General features: G+C 52.5%; 1 protein-coding gene across 3 annotated transcripts in view; it reads right to left on the bottom strand.

The window, feature by feature from the left end:
- The window catches only part of CHST11 (carbohydrate sulfotransferase 11), a 270022-nt gene that overhangs the window by 39610 nt on the left and 209673 nt on the right, over positions 1 to 20739 (bottom strand). The window contains exon 1 of one of the 3 annotated variants that reach the window (XM_047067132.1): positions 1528 to 7793. The exons of the other annotated variants lie outside the window; for them this stretch is intronic. Within the exon in view, the coding sequence (XP_046923088.1) occupies positions 1528 to 1608 (81 nt within the window). The 5' untranslated portion in view covers positions 1609 to 7793. Of the gene's footprint in view, positions 1 to 1527; positions 7794 to 20739 lie in introns of those variants that run through there. 3 annotated transcript variants of the gene reach the window in all.

The following is a 20739-nucleotide window of genomic DNA, read 5'->3' as shown; positions in this document are numbered from 1 at the left end:
TACCGGACTGGTTGTAGGCTCTGCAATTTGCAGACCTTGTGACCTCAGGCAATACTCAAACCTCCAATTCCTGTTTCCTCATTGTAAGCTTCCTCTTAATAATACCTTTGCCATTTAGGTCAAATAAGACGTGGGAGTGCTTTGAAAATTATTAAATATCTCACGCAAATCTTACTACTACTGATGGTGAAGTATTTATAGTAGTTCTTCAGAAGAAATGAGCTGTTTTTCAGTGCCACCTGTTTTTGAGGTATAGTTTGGAAAACATTCCATCACATGACTCCTTCTACAAGGGCCACTGGATAACAGAAAGGACAGCTGCAATAACCACCATTTTTGAGCATTAATTAGGTGCCAGGCACTTAACACCCATCTGAGTTTGAATGAGTTAATAAGCAGAACCACTTAACCTCATTTTGCCTTCACAGACATTCCAGATATGGGCACTATTAGTATTCCTATTTTTCTAGAAATGGGGACACGGAGACATGGACCAATCATATTCTCTCCCCCATGAACACAGCACTGAGGATCAGAGAGATGGGACGAGCCAGCAGCGGGCACTGGACCCATATGGAAATGAAGGCTCTGGACTGAAGGCGCCATTTTGAGGTGGCTGTGAGTGAGTGAGTGAGAGAGAGAGAGAGAGAGAGAGAGAGAGATGGAGGGAGACAGATGCAAAGACACAGAAACAAGCAGTAGAGGCTCAAGGGTCCAGAGGGAGCACTGTGGAGTCACAGCCTAGCCCTGAAGGGGTGGGGGCAGAGCAAGGGCAGGCACAAACCCAAACACCCTTTCTGCCCCAGTTTGCCCTTCCAACACATTCCCTTTCTGTTTTAGCAGGACAGGATGGGTTCCGGTCCTTTACAAGCAAGCATGTCCCAGGAATGGATGGATGGCAAAACCCAGGCAACGAGAGTGGCCGAGGAGCCCCTGGGGGCAGGCAGAGTGATGGCGCACCAGATGGCACTTCTCCCCGTCCCTTATGCTCCTCGACCCCCAGAATGCTGCGCCCAAGAACCCAGGCTCATTAAGGGAGGCAAGAGGAGACAGACGCCCGGTCTAGAATACGGACGGTCGTTTTCAAAAGCCCCAAAGCGACGCGGCATCTGACCAGCTAACTGCACCCCACACTTCCTGTTTGTGTGAACTTGTTCTGTTTTTTTCCAATTAGAGTGCTACTCACTGGTGCGCTCCAATTTTTTTTTCTTTTTTAATTGAATAGCAAATCAAAAGGAGAGCACAGGAAAAGCTCGCGGTGTTCTCCTCCCTCAAAGGCCAAGCATCTGCTGGCTTTGTTCAGTCTTGGCTGCCGACCACGGCATTTCAGGCTGTTGGAGATTAATACCTGCGACGATGCCTCCTCGTGGGGAATGGGTGTGAGGTGGCCGTGGTCCTGGGGAGACCCTGGGCTGAGTGTGGCTGCAGGCCTGCCTGGCAAGGGGCCTTGCAGGACGAGGGTCTGGAAGGGGAGGTTGCACGGCCGCCCAGAAGGGACAAGGGACACAGAACCAGAGGCAAACATACCTCCCAAACGAAGGGCAGTGACGACTGCCCAAGTCCCCAGAAACTTGGGTGAAGTGTCTGTCCTACTTTGGTGTCACGCATCCTGGCTCTGCCCCTCACTGTCGCGAGGGCACGGACAAGCTTACCGAACCTTCTTCGCTGCCGTCTTCCTCATCTGTGAAAAGGGGAGTGTCATGGTACCCACCACACGGGACTGTGGGAAGAAAATCAGACCGTGTGGGTAAAATGCTCGGCACACAGTAGGCCCTCAAGAAATGGGAGCTGGGACTCAGTCTCTGAGCGCCGTCCCGCCTGCCCTGTGGGCACGTTTCAGGAGGAAGCGGGTTTCCTGGGGCCCCGGCTGCCTCCAGCAGTGTTTACCGAACCAGAAAAGTCTACTCATCCAATTTACAAAAAGCAATGTGTTTACAAGGCCACTGGAGCCGCAGACCCAGAAGTGTGGAAAAGCCTGGAAGGCAGCAAAGATCCGGAGAGAAAGGTTTATTCCAGAAGTTATGGAGCAGGGACCAACTCCTAAGCCATTTTCATTTGACTCCAGGAAATGGGCGCAAGGCAAGGGAAGCTGTGAGCCGGACGGCCGGACGGCCGGACAGCCGTGCAGGAAGTGGCCGGGCCCCAGGGCTCGTGGGGCTCCTAGAGGAAGCGGAGCCTGTAAGTCCCCTCCAGCCACGCCCTCCCTGAGCACCTCCAGGTACCGGCCGCCTCCCGTGGGCCCGCTGGCCACTCAGCAGCTCTTCTGTCTGAAGAAGACTTGAAATGAGAAGTCCTAGCTGAAAAGGGGGTGTTTATAACGCGAAAAGTGCTGACATGCCAACTAGTCATTGGCCCTGAAGTAGGCATTAGCTAGAGCAGCAGTTCTTGGAATTACAAAAGGACTATGAATAGACTGTTATGCTAGGTCTGCAGCTAGGGGCCTCCAATTAATGGCAGGAAGCCTGTGTTCTTGTCGGACTGGAGCCGGCATCACGCGCGTGTGCGCACAGGGCTGGCTGTGTGTGTGTGTGTGTGTGTGTGTGTGAGAGAGAGAGATACAGAGAGACAGAGAGGGAACGAATGAATGAATAATGGTGAACAAGGGGACAGTGGATGGATGTACTTGAACGTACACTAAGAATAACGGCCAGCCTGCTGTCTTCCAGAACAAATGCGGTGGGCCACTTTGACTTTCAAGTCGCCACTGAGAGATGCCATGGATGGCCTAGAAGGCGGGGCACCAGGGGGGTGGTCTGGCACCAGGGTTCCCTCATTTGGGAGCCACCCCGAGTGAGAGAGGACGGCCGAGGAGGCCAGGGTCGGAGCCGCACCCCTTCTGGACCCTCGAGCTCAGTGGATAAGGACTCTGGGACTGTGTTTAGCATTTGCTTTCACACACTGCCTCTGGAAATCAGCCCCCAGAGCCAGCGTTGGACACGTGCTTAAAACGGGGACTTGCCATCCTCGAGGCCAGAGGGACACCTCGGGGCCCACGGTCACACCGACATCTTCTCTGGAACTTTCCCCATTCCCTGTCATTTTGCACGCAGCACAGACCGGTCTCTAAAGGACTGCCTGCATTCTGAATCTGGCCCGCCGCCGCACAGCTCTGTGACTTTGCGCACGTCCCCCAAACACCGTGCCTCGGTGCCCTCATCTGTAAAATGGGGATGATAACCGGTGCCCCACCACCTCTCTCATGAGTATCAACAAACTGATGTGTGTGAAGGGCGGGCACAGTGCCCCGCACTCGGTTAGCTCCAGAAAACCTTGGTATTATCATCCTCCGTAAGGATCGGGTAAAGATCAGCATCCGTGTTGGTCTCTGAGCCCCATGGGGGCAGGGGGCCCGCCTGTCCCGCGCACGGCTGCGTCCCCAGTACCGAGTGCCGGCTCTGACATACGACAAGGTCTCAGAAAGCGTTTGCAGGAAGGGGGGACAGAGGTAAACATTACTGCCCCAGCCACGATGGGGGTGGCGGACGGGGGTCTCCGGATAACTCGGAGCCCTTTAGGGGTTCAAGGCCCAGAAGTCACCCCAGCAGGAAACTGGGGTGCTGGGACTGCTCTACTTTCCTATGGCTGCTGTACCAAGTCACCACACGTTTAGTGGCTTAAAGCCACACAAATTTACATCTTACAGTTCTGGGGGTCAGAAGTCTGACACGGACGGGCCCACTTGGCTGCAATCGAGGGGATTTTAGCTTCCAGGGGCTACCTGCTTTCCTTGTCTCCTTGTGTCTTAACCAGACACTCTTCCCTCTTCCCCACTTCAACTACTTCTGTGATTACACTGGGCCCACCCAGATAACCCAGGAAAATCTATCTTAATTAGACGATTAGCAACTTTAATTCTATCTGCTGCCTTAATTCCTTCCTCCTTTGCCAGTTAACAGAGCCTATTCCCAGGTTCCAGGGATTAGGACATGAACATCTCTGGGGACCACCATTCTGCCTGTCACAGGGACTTTCAGGCGGTCGGGAAAGCTAATGCAGAAACTCCCTGTTTAACTGCTCCAAACTCCAGGGTCGGAACCGCACCCCTTCCGGACTGTTTTTGGAGAGCAAGGCGTTTTGTTTTGTTTTGTTTTAAGATTTTATTTCCAAGGAATCTCTATACCCCAGGTGCGGCTCAAACTCACAATCCCAAGATCAAGAGTCTCACGTGCTCTGCTGACTGAGCCAGCCAGATTCTCTAGAGCAGGCAACAGGTGCTAGCACAGCCAGACTTAATAATGCATAAGAGCCCGGAGTCAGAATCGGGAAATGTTCATGGAGCCCCTCCCGTCCGCCGGGGACAGCTGCATTCGGCAGCATTCCTATCACTCACGGCCATTTTCCTTAAGTACTCCGTGAAAGGCACTCTACCAGGCACGAAATGCCCATTCCGTCCCTGAATCCTCACGACAAGCCCCTGAAATAGGTTCAGTTGTTACCCCCATTTGACAGAGGAGGAAACCTTGGCACAGACAGGCTTTGTGACCTACCCAGGGTCACACGGCCCATCAGTGGCAGAACTGGGATTTGAACCCAGGGGGTTGGACTCTAGAATCGTGCTCGCTTCTGGTTTGCTCTCCTGCCTCTCTACCGTTCATGCACATTCTCTCATTTCAGTTGCACAACTAACTGCCTTGTGAGGGCAGGACTTCTCGTTAGTTCCCACTGCTTAGATTAGGAAAGTGAGACCAAGAAGGATCGCTCGGCCAGCCCTGCGTGACCCAGCCGCCCACCGCCCTGCTCAGGCGCTTTCTCTGCATCAGGCTGCCTCCCTAGGTGTTAGCGATGAAGAATTAATTTTAGAAAATGAATCGTTTCACAACACACCCCGCCCCCTAGTCCCTTTCAGGAGCATTGGCTGCTTTTAATGCTCCCCCACCCGCCAAAGGTAAGCAATCGCTGCTGTTTAGGAGGAGGTGTGGACAGTGTCTCCCGTCTGCAGCCCAGGCCTTCCGTTGAGCCGGCTGCCTGAAGATTGCAACAAACAGGCAGACGAGATGCCGGAAGAGTAAATGAAGCTGGTCCCGCAGGGCCTCCTTAATGAAAAATCTCAGTCCTGTGGACCAGACACAAGCCCTCGTTACTACCCACGTCTAAATTAAACAAGACAAGGGAGGCTCTTGAGGAAAAAGGCACAAGTGACCGAAGGCTTGAAGAACGAGCCACAGGAGGTAAGCGAAAGAAAGTTCTCTGACTTTCTGGGGGTGCAGAGAACCCCCAGCACCATCAGATCCGCGGGTGCAGAGAACCCCAAGCACCATCAGATCCGCGGGAGCTGGGGGCTTGGGGCTGCCCCTTTCTCCGGGCTTGGCAGGGACCCCAGGCCTGAGCCCGAGCGGGGCTGAGCCAGCCGACAGTCAACAGGCCTTTATTGACTGTTCATTCTCAGTGAGCACAAGGCTGTCCATTTAAACGCTGATCCAATATTGCTGTACGTTGGGTAAGCTCATCGAGAATTCATAGGGTGATGCTCACTCAGCAAGAGACAGGCACGCCACACATGAGCTCATTTATTCCAGCAGCAGCCGCGATCCGGACCCATTGAGCCCTGAGCAATAGTCCCCAGGGCTGGGGGCAGTGAGCTGGCAAGGCTTCCTGTGGGGGGAGGGGGGCACAGGAGGCCGAGAGAGAGGGGGAGGGGCCGGCGTGGATGCAGGCAGCCGAGGGGCCTGGGTTGCCACAGCTGTAAAGTAAGGAACAATAATAACATCTGCCCGATGGGGACAGGGAGGACTGAGACTATACGAAGTGTTTCGCTTGATGTCTGGCACCTAATGGCGGCAAACTTAGCGTGAGCTGGGATTATGTCACGCAGTCTTACATAATCCCTGCCGGTGACTGAGTGCAACCGTTCCTGTCTCCATTTTACAGATGAGGATTCCAACGTCCCCAGAGGGGCCGGAACTTGCCCGTCGATTCCTGGCAAGAGCCTGGGCAGGATTCACACCCGGGGCTCGAGACTGGGCGCTTCCCACAGCTCCGCCTCTACGTCCCATACTCCGGGGTTTGCACCGGCTCTCTGCACCCTCCCGGGCGGGGCCTTTCCCCCTGAACCACGATCTGCTCTTCCTCTGGCACTTGCGGGGGAGGCGGCAGGACGCCCCCAGAACCGCGGGCTGCCTCAGCGACGGGGACTTGGGTCAGCTGGCTCACTGAGTGGGACTCCCCTCGGTCGGTCTCTCCCGGGAGCTCCTTCTTCATGTGCTTCGGCCTTTCGGAATACACACACGCATCCGTGTGCGCGCGACCCCGCGATATCAGACTTGAAGTGAGCAAGGCTCAGTGTCCCGAGCCATTCGAGGGGTGGGAGGGCAGGGGTCATGCTGCTGCCCCTGAGAGCACATGTTGGGGTAGGGGCCTCCCAGGGAGCACCAGAGAGACTGAGAAGCAAGAGAGGCTCTGGCTAACCAGGATTCCTCCTGGCCGGTAGTCCCGAGGGTTAACAGTGGATCCGGGTAGGCTGCCCAGCTACCGTCACAACAAATGCTTCCCCAAGGGCCTCCGGAATTCAGTGGCCAAGAGGGAGGCGGCTGCTTGGGCTCTGGAGCCAGATGGACCTGGATGTTTATCTCAGCTTTGCTACCTTTTTAGCTGTGTGACCTTGGACATATTACCTAACCTCTCTGGGTCGTAATTTCCACACCTGTAAAGAGGGAGAAAGGCTTAGAGGCGAAGTTGTGGTGAGCAGCTTTGTATCGGGCGCACAGTAAATGCACAACTAAAACGAATCACCTGCTCCTTTGCCTCTTAGCACGAAGATGAGGAGGAAAAGAGAGGTTCCGAAGGCGGAATCCAGCACGTGGTTTACCCCTCAGCCAGTTGTGGACCTTGGGGGAAAGCTGTGCTGCTCTGTGCCTCGGTTTCCTCCGGCATACAACGAGAATAAAATACAGTTCCCACCTCATAGAAACCAACTGATACAATCTGTATAAAATGCTCACATAACGTCTTGACACACGGTAGTTCCCAGCGTGACTTTTCCACCCTAACGATTCCATCCCGACCTCGCCGGGCGCAACCTTGGTCCACCCGGACCCAATCAACACCCAGTATCAGCTTCTCCGGAGGATGTTCCTTCCCTACCTATATCTGGTGGCACCCCCCCCCCCCATAAAGTGAACTCTTTGGGGTCGGAGGAAGTCCTAGGCGCTCCAAGGGAGACTTCTGTCTGTAGTGCCTTCTCATTTTTCCTTGTGGGAGCCACACAGGGCAAGTGGCAAAGACACTGAGCCTAAAGTGAACTCAGAACCAAGCCATGTTAAGACTCATCAAAACCCTGTGTTGTAATCATTTCCTTTCAAAGTCTTTTTTTTTTTTTTTTTTTTAAGTTTCCCAAAGCATCCTTCATCTTCAAAGAGTCTGGCTGCCAACTCGACTTTGCCCTCTGAAGTTCTTTTTCATTCACCCTCGCAGGCACTGCTCCAGAAATGCCACATGGCGGAGACGAGCCCCTCGCTCCCCCCTCCTCCACCCCCACACCTCCCAGTTTGGACGCCATTATAAATTGGCCGACGTTGTCCTTGGGTCCTTCCCAAGATCAATTAGAAAACCAACATGAAGGGCATTTGTAAAAAGTAAGCCACGCTATTTATTCACAGAGGAAGGAAAGGGGGGGATAATTTCTAGTGCTGTTTTCTTCTGTCTTCTCATGACAGCCCCACCAGAGGCCCTGGGATACACGTACGAGCAAACAGATCAAAACTCCAGTCAAGTCTGCAGCCTCAACTTTTTTCCCCCCTTCTTTTTCTATTTTTTATTATTTATTTATTTTTAAATTAAAAAAAAAGTTTTTATTTATTTTTGAGAGACAGAGCGTGAGCAGGGGGAGCGGCAGAGAATTGGAAGCAGGCTCCAGGCTCTGAGCTGTCAGCACAGAGCCTGACACGGGTCCTAAACTCATGAACTATGACATCATGACCTGAGCCGAAGTCAGATGCTTCACCGACTGAGCCACCCAGGTGACCCTTTCCCTCTTTTTTTTTTTTTTTTTTTTAAAGAAAGCACTTATTTATTTGGATTTATAGCCTATTCAAATGATGTCTTGGTGCCACAAGAAAACACGGACCCCCTGCAAAAGGAAGCTCGTCTATAAACTAGTGGAAAAATCAAATCCATCTGGGTACTTCAGGCACTGCTTTCAGAGGGATGTCTTTATTTTTTTTTTAATTTTTTTTAATGTTTATTTATTTTTGAGACAGAGAGAGACAGAGCATGAACTGGGGAGGGGCAGAGAGAGAGGGAGACGCAGAATCGGAAGCAGGCTCCAGGCTCTGAGCCATCAGCCCAGAGCCTGACGCGGGGCTCGAACTCACGAACCGTGAGATCGCGACCTGAGCTGAAGTCGGACGCTCAACCGACTGAGCCACCCAGGCGCCCCAGAGAGGGATGTCTTTAAAAAGCATTCTCAGGATGTCAGGAGATATATTCAGTGGACAAGCCCATCTTGGCACGAATACAGTTTTACTGAGCGTGACACAGCCATTCCGGGGAAGATGTGAGAAGATGAACCCCCCACAATACTTGATAATTTCATCAGGATGTTAAAATGGCAGTTTTCACTGAGGCACCCGGCTACACCATACATTCGCTGGCTCCCTTCAAAGCGAGTGCTAGGCTCTAAGCAGACTTAGCAAAGGAGGTACTAACAACGGAGTCACCCGACTCCGAACCGTGAAGCAGAGTCCCAGTTAACCTCGCCCACAGCAACACCAAAGGGTGGGGTTGGAGGAGACGGAAAAGAGGTTTGAGAGAGGTTTCCTGGAGGGAGCTGTTGAAGGACCCCCCAAATCCCACCTGTACCTGCCCATATGCCCAAGGGGGAGGGCCGGGCGGTTTCCCCTTTCCTTCTAAATTGAGAGAGGGGCTTTGAAATCACCGACAAGTTTAATATACGTGACCCCTACGGTCTGAGGCGACACATTTACCCAAAGAGGTTCGAACCTGCGACCTACCAGCCATTTCGATAACAAATCAGGACTCTTGCTGGGCTGGAGAGCAGCCCACCCTCTGAGACCTTATCACAGAAGGGCTGGATGTGTGTGGTTCTTGATAACCAGGCAGGGTCTCACTTGGGGAAAGGCAGCCACAGGTCATCCCTGGGCCTGCCCACGAGGGGCCGCCTGCAGGGGTAACTGGGATTCCCAGTCTCCGGGCTGCGGAGGAACAGAGGGGCAGGTGCGAGCCAGAACCTCCTGAAGGGAAGCGAGGGCGAGGATCCCCAGGGATGGAGAAGTCTCCAAAGAACTCACAGAAGTGCCACGAAAGAAAGAGCCTGCCAGAAGCATCTCCCTGGTTGAGGGGGAGCCGAAACCGACTTAAGACTGTGTTAGCCATGCCTGAATCGTCTTCCTTTCCACTACCTCCTGCCCTCCCCACAGCAGAGCTCAAGGCAGAGAGAGAGAGAGAGAGAGAGAGAGAGAGCGCGAGAGAGCACACACAGATACTGACCCAGCTGCTCCCTACCTGCAGGGACAGGCCAGCTGACAGAGGGGGAAGAGGGAGTGACTTTAAATGAAGCTTTCTTGAGATATAAGTTCCATGCCATGCAATTCACCCATTAAAAAAAATTTTTTTTTTAATTAAAAATAGAACTACCCTATGATCCAGCAATTGCACTACTAGGCATTTATCCATGGGATACAGGGGTGCTGTTTTGAAGGGACACAAGCACCCCAATGTTTATGGCAGCACTATCCACAATAACCAAAGTATGGAAAGAGCCCAAATGTCCATCGATGGATGAATGGATAAAGAAGATGTGGTATATATATACAATGGAGTATTACTCAGCAATCAAAAAGAATGAAATCTTGCCACTTGCAACTACGTGGATGGAACCGGAGGGTATTATGCTAAGTGAAATTAGTCAGAGAAAGACAAGTATCATAGAACTTCACTCATATGAGGACTTTAAGAGACAAAATAGATGAACATAAGGGAAGGGAAACAAAAATAATATAAAAACAGGGAGGGGGACAAAACAGAAGAGACTCATAAATACGGAGAACAAACTGAGGGTTGCTGGAGGGGTTGTGGGAGGGGGGATGGGCTAAATGGGGAAGGGGCATTAAGGAATCTACTCCTGAAATCACTGATGTACTAAATGCTAACTAACTTGGATGTAAACTAAAATAATAAATAAAATAAACATTGCAAAGGCAAAAATAAATAAATAAATAAATAAATAATTTTTTTAGTGTTTATTCTTGAGAGAGAGAGAGAGACAGAGCGTGAGCAGGATAAAGGCAGAGAGAGAGGGAGACACAGAATCGGAAGCAGGCTCCAGGCTCTGAGCGGTCAGCACAGAGCCCGACGTGGGGCTCGAACTCATGAACCGAGAGAGATCATGACCTGAGGGGAAGCTGGCCCACTAAGTCACCCAGGTGCCCCTGCAATTCACCCGATTAAAGGGTACTCGTTCATGGTTTCTAGTATACTCACAGATTTGGACATCCCTCACCACAATTAATTTTATTTATTTCTCTACTTATTTGTTTATTTTTGAGAGAGAGAGAGAGAGAGAGAGAGAAATGGGCTGTGGGTTTGGCTCAAGTGGGCTTGTGTTCACCCAGAGTGGGGCTCGAGCTCACAGGACTGGAACCCACGAACCGTGAGATCATGACCCGAGACAAAGTCAGATGCTTGACGACTGAGCCACCCGGGCGCCCCTTGTCACAATGAATTGTAGAACGCTTTCAGCACCTCGCAAAGAAACCCTCTCCTTACACCCCCCTCCTTGGCTGTCACCCCCCTCCCCAGGAAATCATTAACCTACTCCCTGTCTCTATGCATTTGCCTATCCCGGACCTTCGACAGAAGGGCGGTCACACGCCACGTGGTTCTCTGCGACTGGCTCCGGAGTGAAAGAACCCTAAGTGTTGACCAGACACCCCGGCCCTGCAGCCTTCTGGGGGCGGGCTCCCCGGCAGGCCACGGCAGCGCCTTCCTTCCTCAGACTGAGATGCCCGCCCGCCCCCCCCACCCCTCCCCGTTCACGGCTCCCTTCGAGTGAATTCACCCAGCCTCCCCAGCTAGGCCTGGGCCGGCAGGGAAACGAGTCCGCCCGCACACCCACCTCGCGGCACGCCCGGCGGCGGCGGCGGGTGCCATTACGCGGGTGAGGTCTGTCCTTCCAGAGGCAAACGTCTGCCTCCTCCGTGTTCCTGTTCCCAAAGGTGCCTGGTATGTTTATTCGCTGGCTGAGGATGCAGGCGGCTGTGCAGACAGGGCGGAGGCCCCGGGGCGGCCGGGGTGGGGGGTGAGTCCCTGGGGGGACCCTCAGGGGGCTTCCACATGGCGCTCGGGAGGGCCAGGAGGCAGCAGCAGGCCGCAGACCGACTCTGTCGCTCTCTGGTTAAGTTTTAGGTGTTTCCTTGTGTCTCAGCTTCTCTGGCACTGACATCTGCTGCTCTGAACGGCTCCAGAGGCCGACTGGAAAGTCGGAAATGTGTCTGGGACGCTTTGCTCCCCCCCATCCCAGGTGCCCTGTTTGGATGTGCTTTGTTTGCCCTTGGCCCCAGGACGGCCCCCACCCCCCACCTTGGTGACCCTTCTCTTTCCTGCCTTCACCCCTCCTCATCTCCTCCCTCAAAGCCAGATGCCGTGCAACTAAGAAGGTGAAGATCACGCTTGACGTACATTAGCGCTCCCCAGGGGCCTCTGGCCCAACGCAGGTAACACGGGGTCGTTCCACCAGAGCCTTCTGGGGACGGGGAAGCCCAGCCTTGGATGGCAGGAGCAAGAGCGGTTTCCCAGGGGGAGCCCGGCCTGGCTTCCTGTAGCCTCAGAGATGGTGAGGACCGCGTGGGGTGGTGGGGGCTGGGAGGGGGCCCACGGGGGAAGATGAGGCCGCAGGCCTAGAGCACGTGACGGGCACCGAGCGCCTCCCAAGCTTCACCAGCCACCAGCCGGCCCTCCCACAGACCTACTATTTCCTCCCAGTGATCCTGGCCGCTGCAGATTCGACGTCCCCCTCTCACAAAAGGGGCCCGGGGAGCTGGTCCACGATCACACAGCTAGGGGGAGAGGCACAGTGGGTCCCAGTGTTCCCGACGGGGCATCTGGCAAGTCTGACCCACGCACGCGCCCAGCTCGTCCCCGCCACCCCGGCTCCTCTGCCGCCCCCTGTGAGGCAGGCGTGACCTTCACCAACTCCAATTCCAGGTGAGGAATCGGGCTCCACGAGACGGAGTAGCCTAACTAACTAAGGTCACTCAGCCAGTCAGTGGAAATTTGAACCCAAGTCTGGATAACTGCAAAGGCTGCGGACTTCTGGAGCCCAACCTCCCCCTTGGTGCAGGTGGTGAGAATGGCCTGGTGTCGCTGTGTGAGAGAGGGCCACAGAGCATCAGAGGGAAGAAATAAGGATGTTCTTGTGTGGACCTGTGTGTGTGTGCACGCGTGTGTGAGTCTATACCTATGTCTGTGTATACATAAATGTGGTGTGCCTATGTGAATTGGTATCTGTATCTATGAGTGCATGTGTCCACGTGAGTTTGTATGTACAGATGTGTATTTGTGCGTATTACTGTGTGCGTGTGTGTACAGAGAATGTGGATGTGTCCGTGTGCATGTAAGTATGTGTCTATGTATATGCTTGTGTGTGTTAGTAGGTGTCTGAGTACATCTGTGTCTGTGTGTATTTGTATGTGAGCGTGTAAATGACCCCATACATGCTGGTGGAGACTCAGGAGACAGAGCCCCCTCTACGGTAGAAAGTTATTCCTTTTTTTTTCAGTTAATAGGAAACAAAGGAATCTTTTCTTAAAGTTCTGCTTTGGTGCCCTAGAATGTAAACTTTATGCAACTAAGTTTACAGTCTCTAAGGGAAGAATGTTCTTTGAAGATCAAGCCTGAGAAGACTTAGAATTCACTGCTGCATTTCAAACCTTTCTGACTACTCTACAGTGAGAAATACAGTATTTCATTCCACATACAGTGAATACGTGTATGTACATGTATTTCTTAAAACAATACTTGCCCTTACCATGTGTAATGTGCTCTGATATTTTAAATTCTTTTCTATTTCTTTTTTTAAAAACGCTAGCTGTGAGCCACTACACTGATATCACAGCTCACTGATGGGACGGAGGCTACAGTTGGAGAGCACTGGTCTAGGGTGACCCTTCCCTGGCTCTATGGAAAGAGATTTCATCCATCCACTTAACAAATAAACACTAGGCAGTTGCTGCGTGACAACTACTTTTCTAGGTTCTTTGGAAACAAGTTTCCTGCCCTCCTGGCACTTTCATTCTAAAGTAGAAAATGAACCATGAATCTGGAAACACATAAGATCATTTCAGGTAGTGACAAGGTCTATGAAGGTAATTCAGTGGGCTGGTCAGGGAGGACTTCTCTGAGGAGGTGACGTTTCTGCTGAGACCCAATGATCACGAGTTGGCTAAGGCAAGAAGTGTGGGAGAAAGGCTCATCTGTATTTCGTGTCCTGCCTCTACCATCAAAGGTTAGAGACAGACCTTGACTGGGACAGCGGCGGGGATTCTGTCCCTCCGTCCCCAGCCCTCCTGTCCTCTCCCATCAACTACATTTTGTCCCAACACTCCACGTTAGAATTTGGCAGTTCTGCAGGGGCACATACTCCGTCTTTCCCTGGAACATATAAAATGACATCTGGTCCAATTAATTCCGGTGTTAAGGAAAACTCCCTGAAGACGCGGCCGATCTCGTGGAGAGTGGTTCCGCTGGGCAACAAAACTCAGGACTGAGGAGGCAGAGGACAGGCCATGGGGCTCAGAGCCACGCGTGGCACAGCCCACACGAAAGAGGCAAAGACGGCGACGGGCCTCACCCTCCAGGCTGTTCCAGGGTCAGGCACGGCTTCTCTAGAGGTGTCTGCATGGCCAGCAATGTTGTCACCTTCGGGTTCTCGCTCAAGTGCGTCTTCTCTGAAAGCCTCCCCCGCCCACACTATTTAGACCGCAGCCTCCCTCCTGCCTTGTTATCTCGTTACTGTCGGGCTCCTCCCCCCCAGGGTGGGGATCTTTGCCTGTGCGAGTCCCCATCTTGTACCCGGCTGATGCCCAGTAAATAGCTATTGCATGGCTCAGTGAGTAACAGCGTCCATTTATGGAGCACCTACTATGTGCCGGGCTCTTTACATCCACGGTCTCCAGGCCCCACAGAAATCCTGCGAGATGGCGGCTGTCATTCCCATCTTACAGATGATAACATGAAGGCTCAGAGAGGTGAAGCGAAGGCACTGAGTAACCGACAGACGTGGGTATGAACTCGGGCCTCCCTGACTCCAAACCCACCAGGCCACGACACATCCACTCCCATAACAGTAATGCTGTATAAACCAGATGACCCACACCAGGATCCTTCCAGAAGCAAGCTCTGTAGGCATACAGCATTCCTCTTCATTTTGCCTAAAGACAGGCAGAGGGTATGTTCTTAATCAGGAGAGGTGCCTCTCTGCCAAACGGCCGGGTCATCCCCTCCGAGTGGAAGGAAAGTTTCATGTTGTGTTGTTCTTCACAAGAAATTTCCATGCCTTTTGTTTTTCAAACACACTGAGGCACGTGGAACATAAATCGGCAGAAACTCAGGCCACTAAATACCCTCCTCCAAGTGCCCTGAGGTTGAAGCTGGGTGTGTTCCTCGGGGCACCGCGGGAGGCCTTCCTAGGGGGCCAAGGTGGCCCGGCAAGGCGGGACGACAACCTTCCATTCCCTCTGTACCTCGGGGACAGGCGGCTGAGGCTGAATTAACCAGGGGAGACCTCTGAAGGCTGGGGTTCTGGGAACACCAACAGAGTGGTTTTGCTTGGGGACATCAGCTGCTTCAAATTATGAACTGCTCCAAACAGAGTGCACATTAACACGTTTTTCAGCCCTGGAAGGAGACCAAGGGACTCGGGCCACAGCCTTCATCTTCAGACTCTTCTGGGGGAAGGCTTCCAGCTGAGAGGCCCGGGCAGGAGAGAGAGGGCAGAGGTAGAAGGTCCCGACCCCCTTCCCTGACCAGCAGCAACTCACGGGATGCCTGTGTGGAGCCTGAACGCCAAAGGGGAGGGGAAGCCGCCCCGTCCCATGCCACCCTCTCCCTCTCCCCCACATCGGCAGTTCGACAAACGTTTGAGTTCCTGCTCGGTGGCAGGCATCGGGCCAGGCCCTGGACACATAACCCGTTCAAGTAACCTTAGTGTCTGCTCTGAATCAGGCCCCAAGGATCCATTGTAAGAATACAGTAATAACTAACAGCTACGGGGCCAGGCACTGTTCTAAATGCTTTTCACATGTTAACTCATTCATCCTCAAAACATCAAAAGTGATTTCTAAGCGGAGGCCTGAAGGAAGCGAGGAAGTTAACCAGGAGCGTGTCTGGGGAAGTGAGACAAAGGCCGAGTCGGGCGCGTGCCGGGCGTGTGCCTGGCAGGTGCAGGGGCCCCCGCGAGCCTGGGATGCGGCGGGGAGGACCCGGGCCTTCACCGGGCGATGGAGGGTGGTGCGGGACTGCCAAGCTCCCACCTGTGTTCTCCAACAGGTCTGCTGCAGCACTAGAATGTTCCTTGGTGGGAAGAGGGGTGGAGGCTGGGATAATCCAGGAGAGGCGGGAAGAAAGAGCAGCAGTGGGGGCGGGGAGAAGCCGCCGCACCCCGGATCTATTTTGAAGGGAGAACTGAGAGGATGTGCGTGCGGGCTGAGCACGTGCACGGAAGACAGGGCGTCCAGGAACGCTGCGAGGATGTCGCCCTGAGCAGCCTGAAAGAGCGGATGCCATTGGCTGAGGCGGGAGATGTGAGATGAGCAGCTTTCGTCAATTCCAGGCATGTTAAATCGCAACGTCCAATGAAGATGTCCAGGAAGTGGGTGGGGAGACGGGTCTGGGGCGCAGGGGGCCGGGGCGCTAGCCGAGCAACACCATGAACGGGAACGGCGACCGGTGGGCTGGCGTTGCCGCGGCCGGTGCAGCAGGGAACCACTCGCCCTGGTGAGTTCACATGAACCAGCAGGCACGGGAGGACAAGGGAAGGGGCTGGGAGAGTCTGAGAGGCCAGCGTTTCTGGTTCTGAGTCCCAGAGGGGTGTGGGTGTGGGGCCGCAGGGCCGGGAGGTCAGCCGTGACCACCCGCCTGCTGGGCCTCCAAGGCCCTTCCCGGGAGGCAGCGCCCAGCAGCTGCCAATGCACACGGGGGACTCAGACGCCAGGCTTGCATTAGATCTGAACGGTGTCCAATTTGCTGGAATCCATTATCGACTCTCGCTGACCCGCTGTCTGCCCTTGGAGAGATGTCTAAACTGTACGGTCGGAGCCAACGCCAGCCAAGACAAATGGCTGGGGATGTGTTAATGTTTCCAGTGTGCTTTAAGACGCCGCTGGGGGCAGGGTGGGATCTGGGAAGGAGGGGCGACCTGCCACAGTGGGCTGGGACAAAGGGCTGAGATGAACGGCTGCCTGTGCCCTTCCTGGAGCTTCCTAAGGGACCCCGAGGGATCCCCTGGGCCCAGTTGTCCCACGCCCCGCAGGCCCGCATCTTCACACCTACGTCCAGGGCGTGGGTTCGGGGCTGCCCCGGGTTGCCAGCCCCGCCGGCAGTGTGACCGGGCAAAGGACTCACCCTCCCTCTGCCTCAGTTTCCACATCTATCCGTCTCGCAGGATTCTTGAAGTAGCAGAGCATGAACCAGTACGGTGTCATTCACGGTTAACGGTCGTGATGGTTTCCTGAGCACCTAGAATGTGCTGGCCCGACGGACGCCTTGCCATCTTACAACTTGTCCATTGCCCATTTCAAAGAAATCCTTCATGTCAGCACATTCTAGATGAGCTACGCCGGGTGGGGAGACTCTCTCCAAGGAGCTGTGAAGATGGAAGGGAGCAGAATTTCTCAGCCTGCTTGTTGAGTGAATGAAAGATGGCCTTTCAGGATCCAAGGTGATTCTGTGGCCACGTGACCACATGCTTGGGGCAGCGTGTGAACTTGTGAGTTCTGACCACCCCAGCCCAGCCTGGCTGCCAGGAAGTGCAGGCCTCCCGGAAGTCCCCCCTGACCTCAGCCCAGATGAGCTTGGATTGGAAAAATATCGGGAACCCGTGATGGGGATGGGGGACAGTCTACGGCCGGGGTCACACTGTGCCTCTGCTGTGTTCCAGCACCCAAGTGGGCATCAGCCTCCGTCCTCCTTGTCCAGTCCCAGCTAGCTGTCCGCTGACCAGCCTTGGGGTGGCCCAGGTCCCTGCTTCCCATTTAATTCCCTGACTCCATTCCTGACTTCCCATCCTTAAGTCTTACCTGGAGGACCACGCGGGTCTGCCCTGAATGCTGTCTTTAGCGTCTGCTTGACTCCCAGGCAGCCCAGCCCGGGACCCCACCTATAATCATCTCCAGGCCCCTCTTAGACTTTGAGAATAGCCCACCCACAGTGTGCCTGAGGGGTACACTTCACAGAAAGCAGGGAACTTCTGGTTTTAACCTCAGTGATTTGTTTTGCCTGGTCTTCCATAATGTTGGGGATGAAAATGTCTTATTATAAGATTTTCAGAGACATCAAAAGGATTGACCCCATCACTTTAATAGAGAGAATTACAAGCTGGTGGAGAGAGTGGAGGTCTTATGGGTACAAAGACTCGAGTTTGGATTCAGCGAGGTGTCTCAGGAGCTGGTTCCCCTTGGACTCAGCCCCTCTGAGACTCAGCTTCCCCACCTGTGTCAGATGGGATGGTTATAAAGATGAAATGAGACCATGTATGTAATGAATGTGTAAAGGGACTGGACGGTGGCAGGGACTTAGCATTATTATTGTCGTTACTGCTGCTATTTTTTTTTTTTTTTTTTTTTTGCCTATCCAGCTCCTGTGAGCTTTCCTTTCCGAATCTTACGGCTGCTTATACCCTTAAACTTCTCACTGTGCCATTTTCCCTAAAGCTGCCGCAATGGCGGAAAACTTCCCTTCGCTGGGATATTGGAAGATATCCCAATAATGCCTGTCATTGTACAGGTACACAATGAGGTTCGATAGCTGTTAGTTATCTAACATAACTAATACTAATATATTACCAGGTGTCAGATACTGTGCTAATTGCCTTCTGCACATTATTCTCATGTAATAACCCTCTTGATCTCACATAGGAGTTTATTACTAGTACTGCTCCCTATTTTGCAGATGAGGAAACTCAGGAAACTGAGGTACTGAGTGAATGTGCCCAATGTTACATAACTAGTAAGACGTGGGGATGAGATTAGAAGCCAGATGATTTGACTTTGGGATCTGCCCTTGTGACCACCATACTGTCTCACGAATACGTAATTTTCAGAGCAAATATAGAAGGGGAAAAAACCCCACTGATGTTTATTTAATCTGGGATTTCTAGAGTTGAGTCATGAATCATGGGTGATGGGATAAAATGAATTCCAGAAGTTGTGTGTGGACAGCTGGAAGAAAGACGGGCATCAGATAGGCAAAAAATAGTCGGATAGGCAAAAAATTAGGGTGGTCAGGACTATTCCCGGTTCTAAGTGAAACCAAGAGGCGATCAGGGGAAGGATTACACAGAAGATGAAATTATCCAGGATTCCCAGTGAGGCTTCTGACCTCACCACCCGGCAAGCTGAGGATGGCATCATTTCCTGCCCCTGCTGAGCAGCGTTCTGCCGACACTACAAGGGGCAGATAAGAGCCTTTCTCTGAATCACTGAAGAGATCCAACCCCAAGTGGATAACGGGGCTCCTGTTACTCTGCTTACTTCATGGATGAGAAAACTGAGGCCCGGGAAAGCGAAACAGCTTGTTTAAGGTCCCACGACAGGTAAGTGGAAGTCGTGTCACCGATCAACCTCACTCATTCATCCAACAGACACACAATGAACACCGACTGTCTGAAATTCACCAGGAGACAAATGCCACGTTCTCAGTGACTCAACAATCCAGACCAGCACTGTCCCACGGAGACAGGGTAAGCCACGGTTGTAATTTAAAATGTTCCCATAGCCACATTTAAAAAGTGAAAAGAAACAGGTGAAATTAATCTTCAATCTATATAGCCAAAATATTAATGTTTTAACATGTCATCAATATTTAACAATATTACTAAGACATTTTACTTTTTTGGGGGGGGGATACAAGGCTTTGAAATCCAATGTGTATTTTACACTGAAAGCACATCTCAATTTGGACTGAATACATCTCAAGCGTTCCACGGCTGCATATGACTAGTGGCCACCATAGTGGACGGCACAGATATAGATCCATGGATCTCAATCTCCGTATTAGAATCACATGGAGAGCTTGTCAAAAAGCACAGATTTCCAGGTCCCACCCAGAGAGATTCCTGGGAGTGAAGGCAAGGCCTGGGAATCTGTATTTAAGACACAATTTTTTTTTTTAATGTTTATTTTTGAGAGAGAGACAGAGCACAAGTGGGGGAGAGGCAGAGAGAGAGGGAGAAACAGAATCCAAAGCAGGCTCCGAGCTGCTGGCACAGAGCCTGATGCAGAGCTCGAACTCATGAACCGTGAGATCATGACCTGAGCTGAAGTTGGACACTTAACCAACTGAGCCATCCAGGCTCCCCTGGGAATCTGTATTTTAACTAGCATTCTAGGCGATTCTGAACCAGTTATTTTGGAACCAGTGAGCTGATAAAATGAACCGCAGCCCAGTAATTTGTTGTACCTAATAGAGAATGGCCATTTAGCTAGTGAACACTCTTCCTTCATTCCCATTGATTAGGGAAAGCTTGATCTTCATTAGCAAAATCTGAATTAAAGGCATCAGGTTACAGTCAGTTGAATTACTTTTAAGAATAAAGAGTAAACTCCAAAGAGTTTTCAAGTAGAGGGTGTTTGTTTACGTAAGGCTTCCTGATTAAAAATAAAGAATATTCATCCACACACTTTGTTAAACTCCTTAAAAGCTAATCAATTCTCTTAAGATGAAACAAACCTTCCAACAAGTCTCCAGCACTAATTTGCAGAACAGAGAACTTCTTGGCGGACAATGGGCAGCTGGATGGTCATGGTGCCTACACCGAACTGGGAGCGGGGGAGTGAGGAGATCTTCATCACGAACTTTAATTATGCACGTGCTGTATGCCCGAATCGGTCCTCAGCCCTGAAGCTACAGGGGTGGATGAGGACGGGTCATGCTTGGGAAGAGTTCACACAGTAGCTAGTGGGACAGGTGAGGATGTGCACAGCTCTATGGGAGCACAGAAGGGAAAAGGTCAGTTCTACCCGGAGCACAGAGGGCTCCTCAGAGAAGAATGGAGCTGAGCCTTGGGCGACCACAAAGTGTTTAACAGGTAGACACCGTGGTGGTGGCAGAGGGAGCGAGTAACTTGTCACTGAGTGTCTGGAGAACTGTGGACAAGGAGATTAGATGCCAGGGCAGAGGAGACCGAAGTGATGCAGGGAAATGAGCTGGAGCAGGGATGGTGAAGTGCCTTGACAGCCAGGCTAAGTCCGGGAGGTAATGAGGGGCCATAAGCGTGGTTATAGGGATGCACACAGGAAGGTTTCCGTCAATGATGGATGAATGGATTGATAAACGACTGACTGAATGAATGGGGGACCCGCAAGCCAGGAGGCCAGCGAGGCTGAAGGGCAGCTGTTCAGGCGAGAGGTGGTAACGAGACCTGGCCCAAGTGCTAACAGCAGATGCGAGATGTTTTCTGTTTTCTTTTTTTAATTTTCTTTTTTTAATGTTTATTCATTTTTGAGAGACAGAGCGAGACGGGGCATGAGCGGGGAAGGGGCGGAGAGAGGGAGACACAGAATCTGAAAC

This window comes from Lynx rufus, unplaced genomic scaffold (genome assembly GCF_022079265.1).
Source record: "Lynx rufus isolate CCGP_SWC_20201006 ecotype Redwood Valley unplaced genomic scaffold, mLynRuf1.p SCAF_7, whole genome shotgun sequence".
NCBI classification, from domain to species: Eukaryota; Metazoa; Chordata; class Mammalia; order Carnivora; family Felidae; genus Lynx; species Lynx rufus.
The sequence above is the reverse complement of the archived record's forward strand: the minus strand, read 5'-3'. Positions and strand labels throughout refer to the sequence as shown.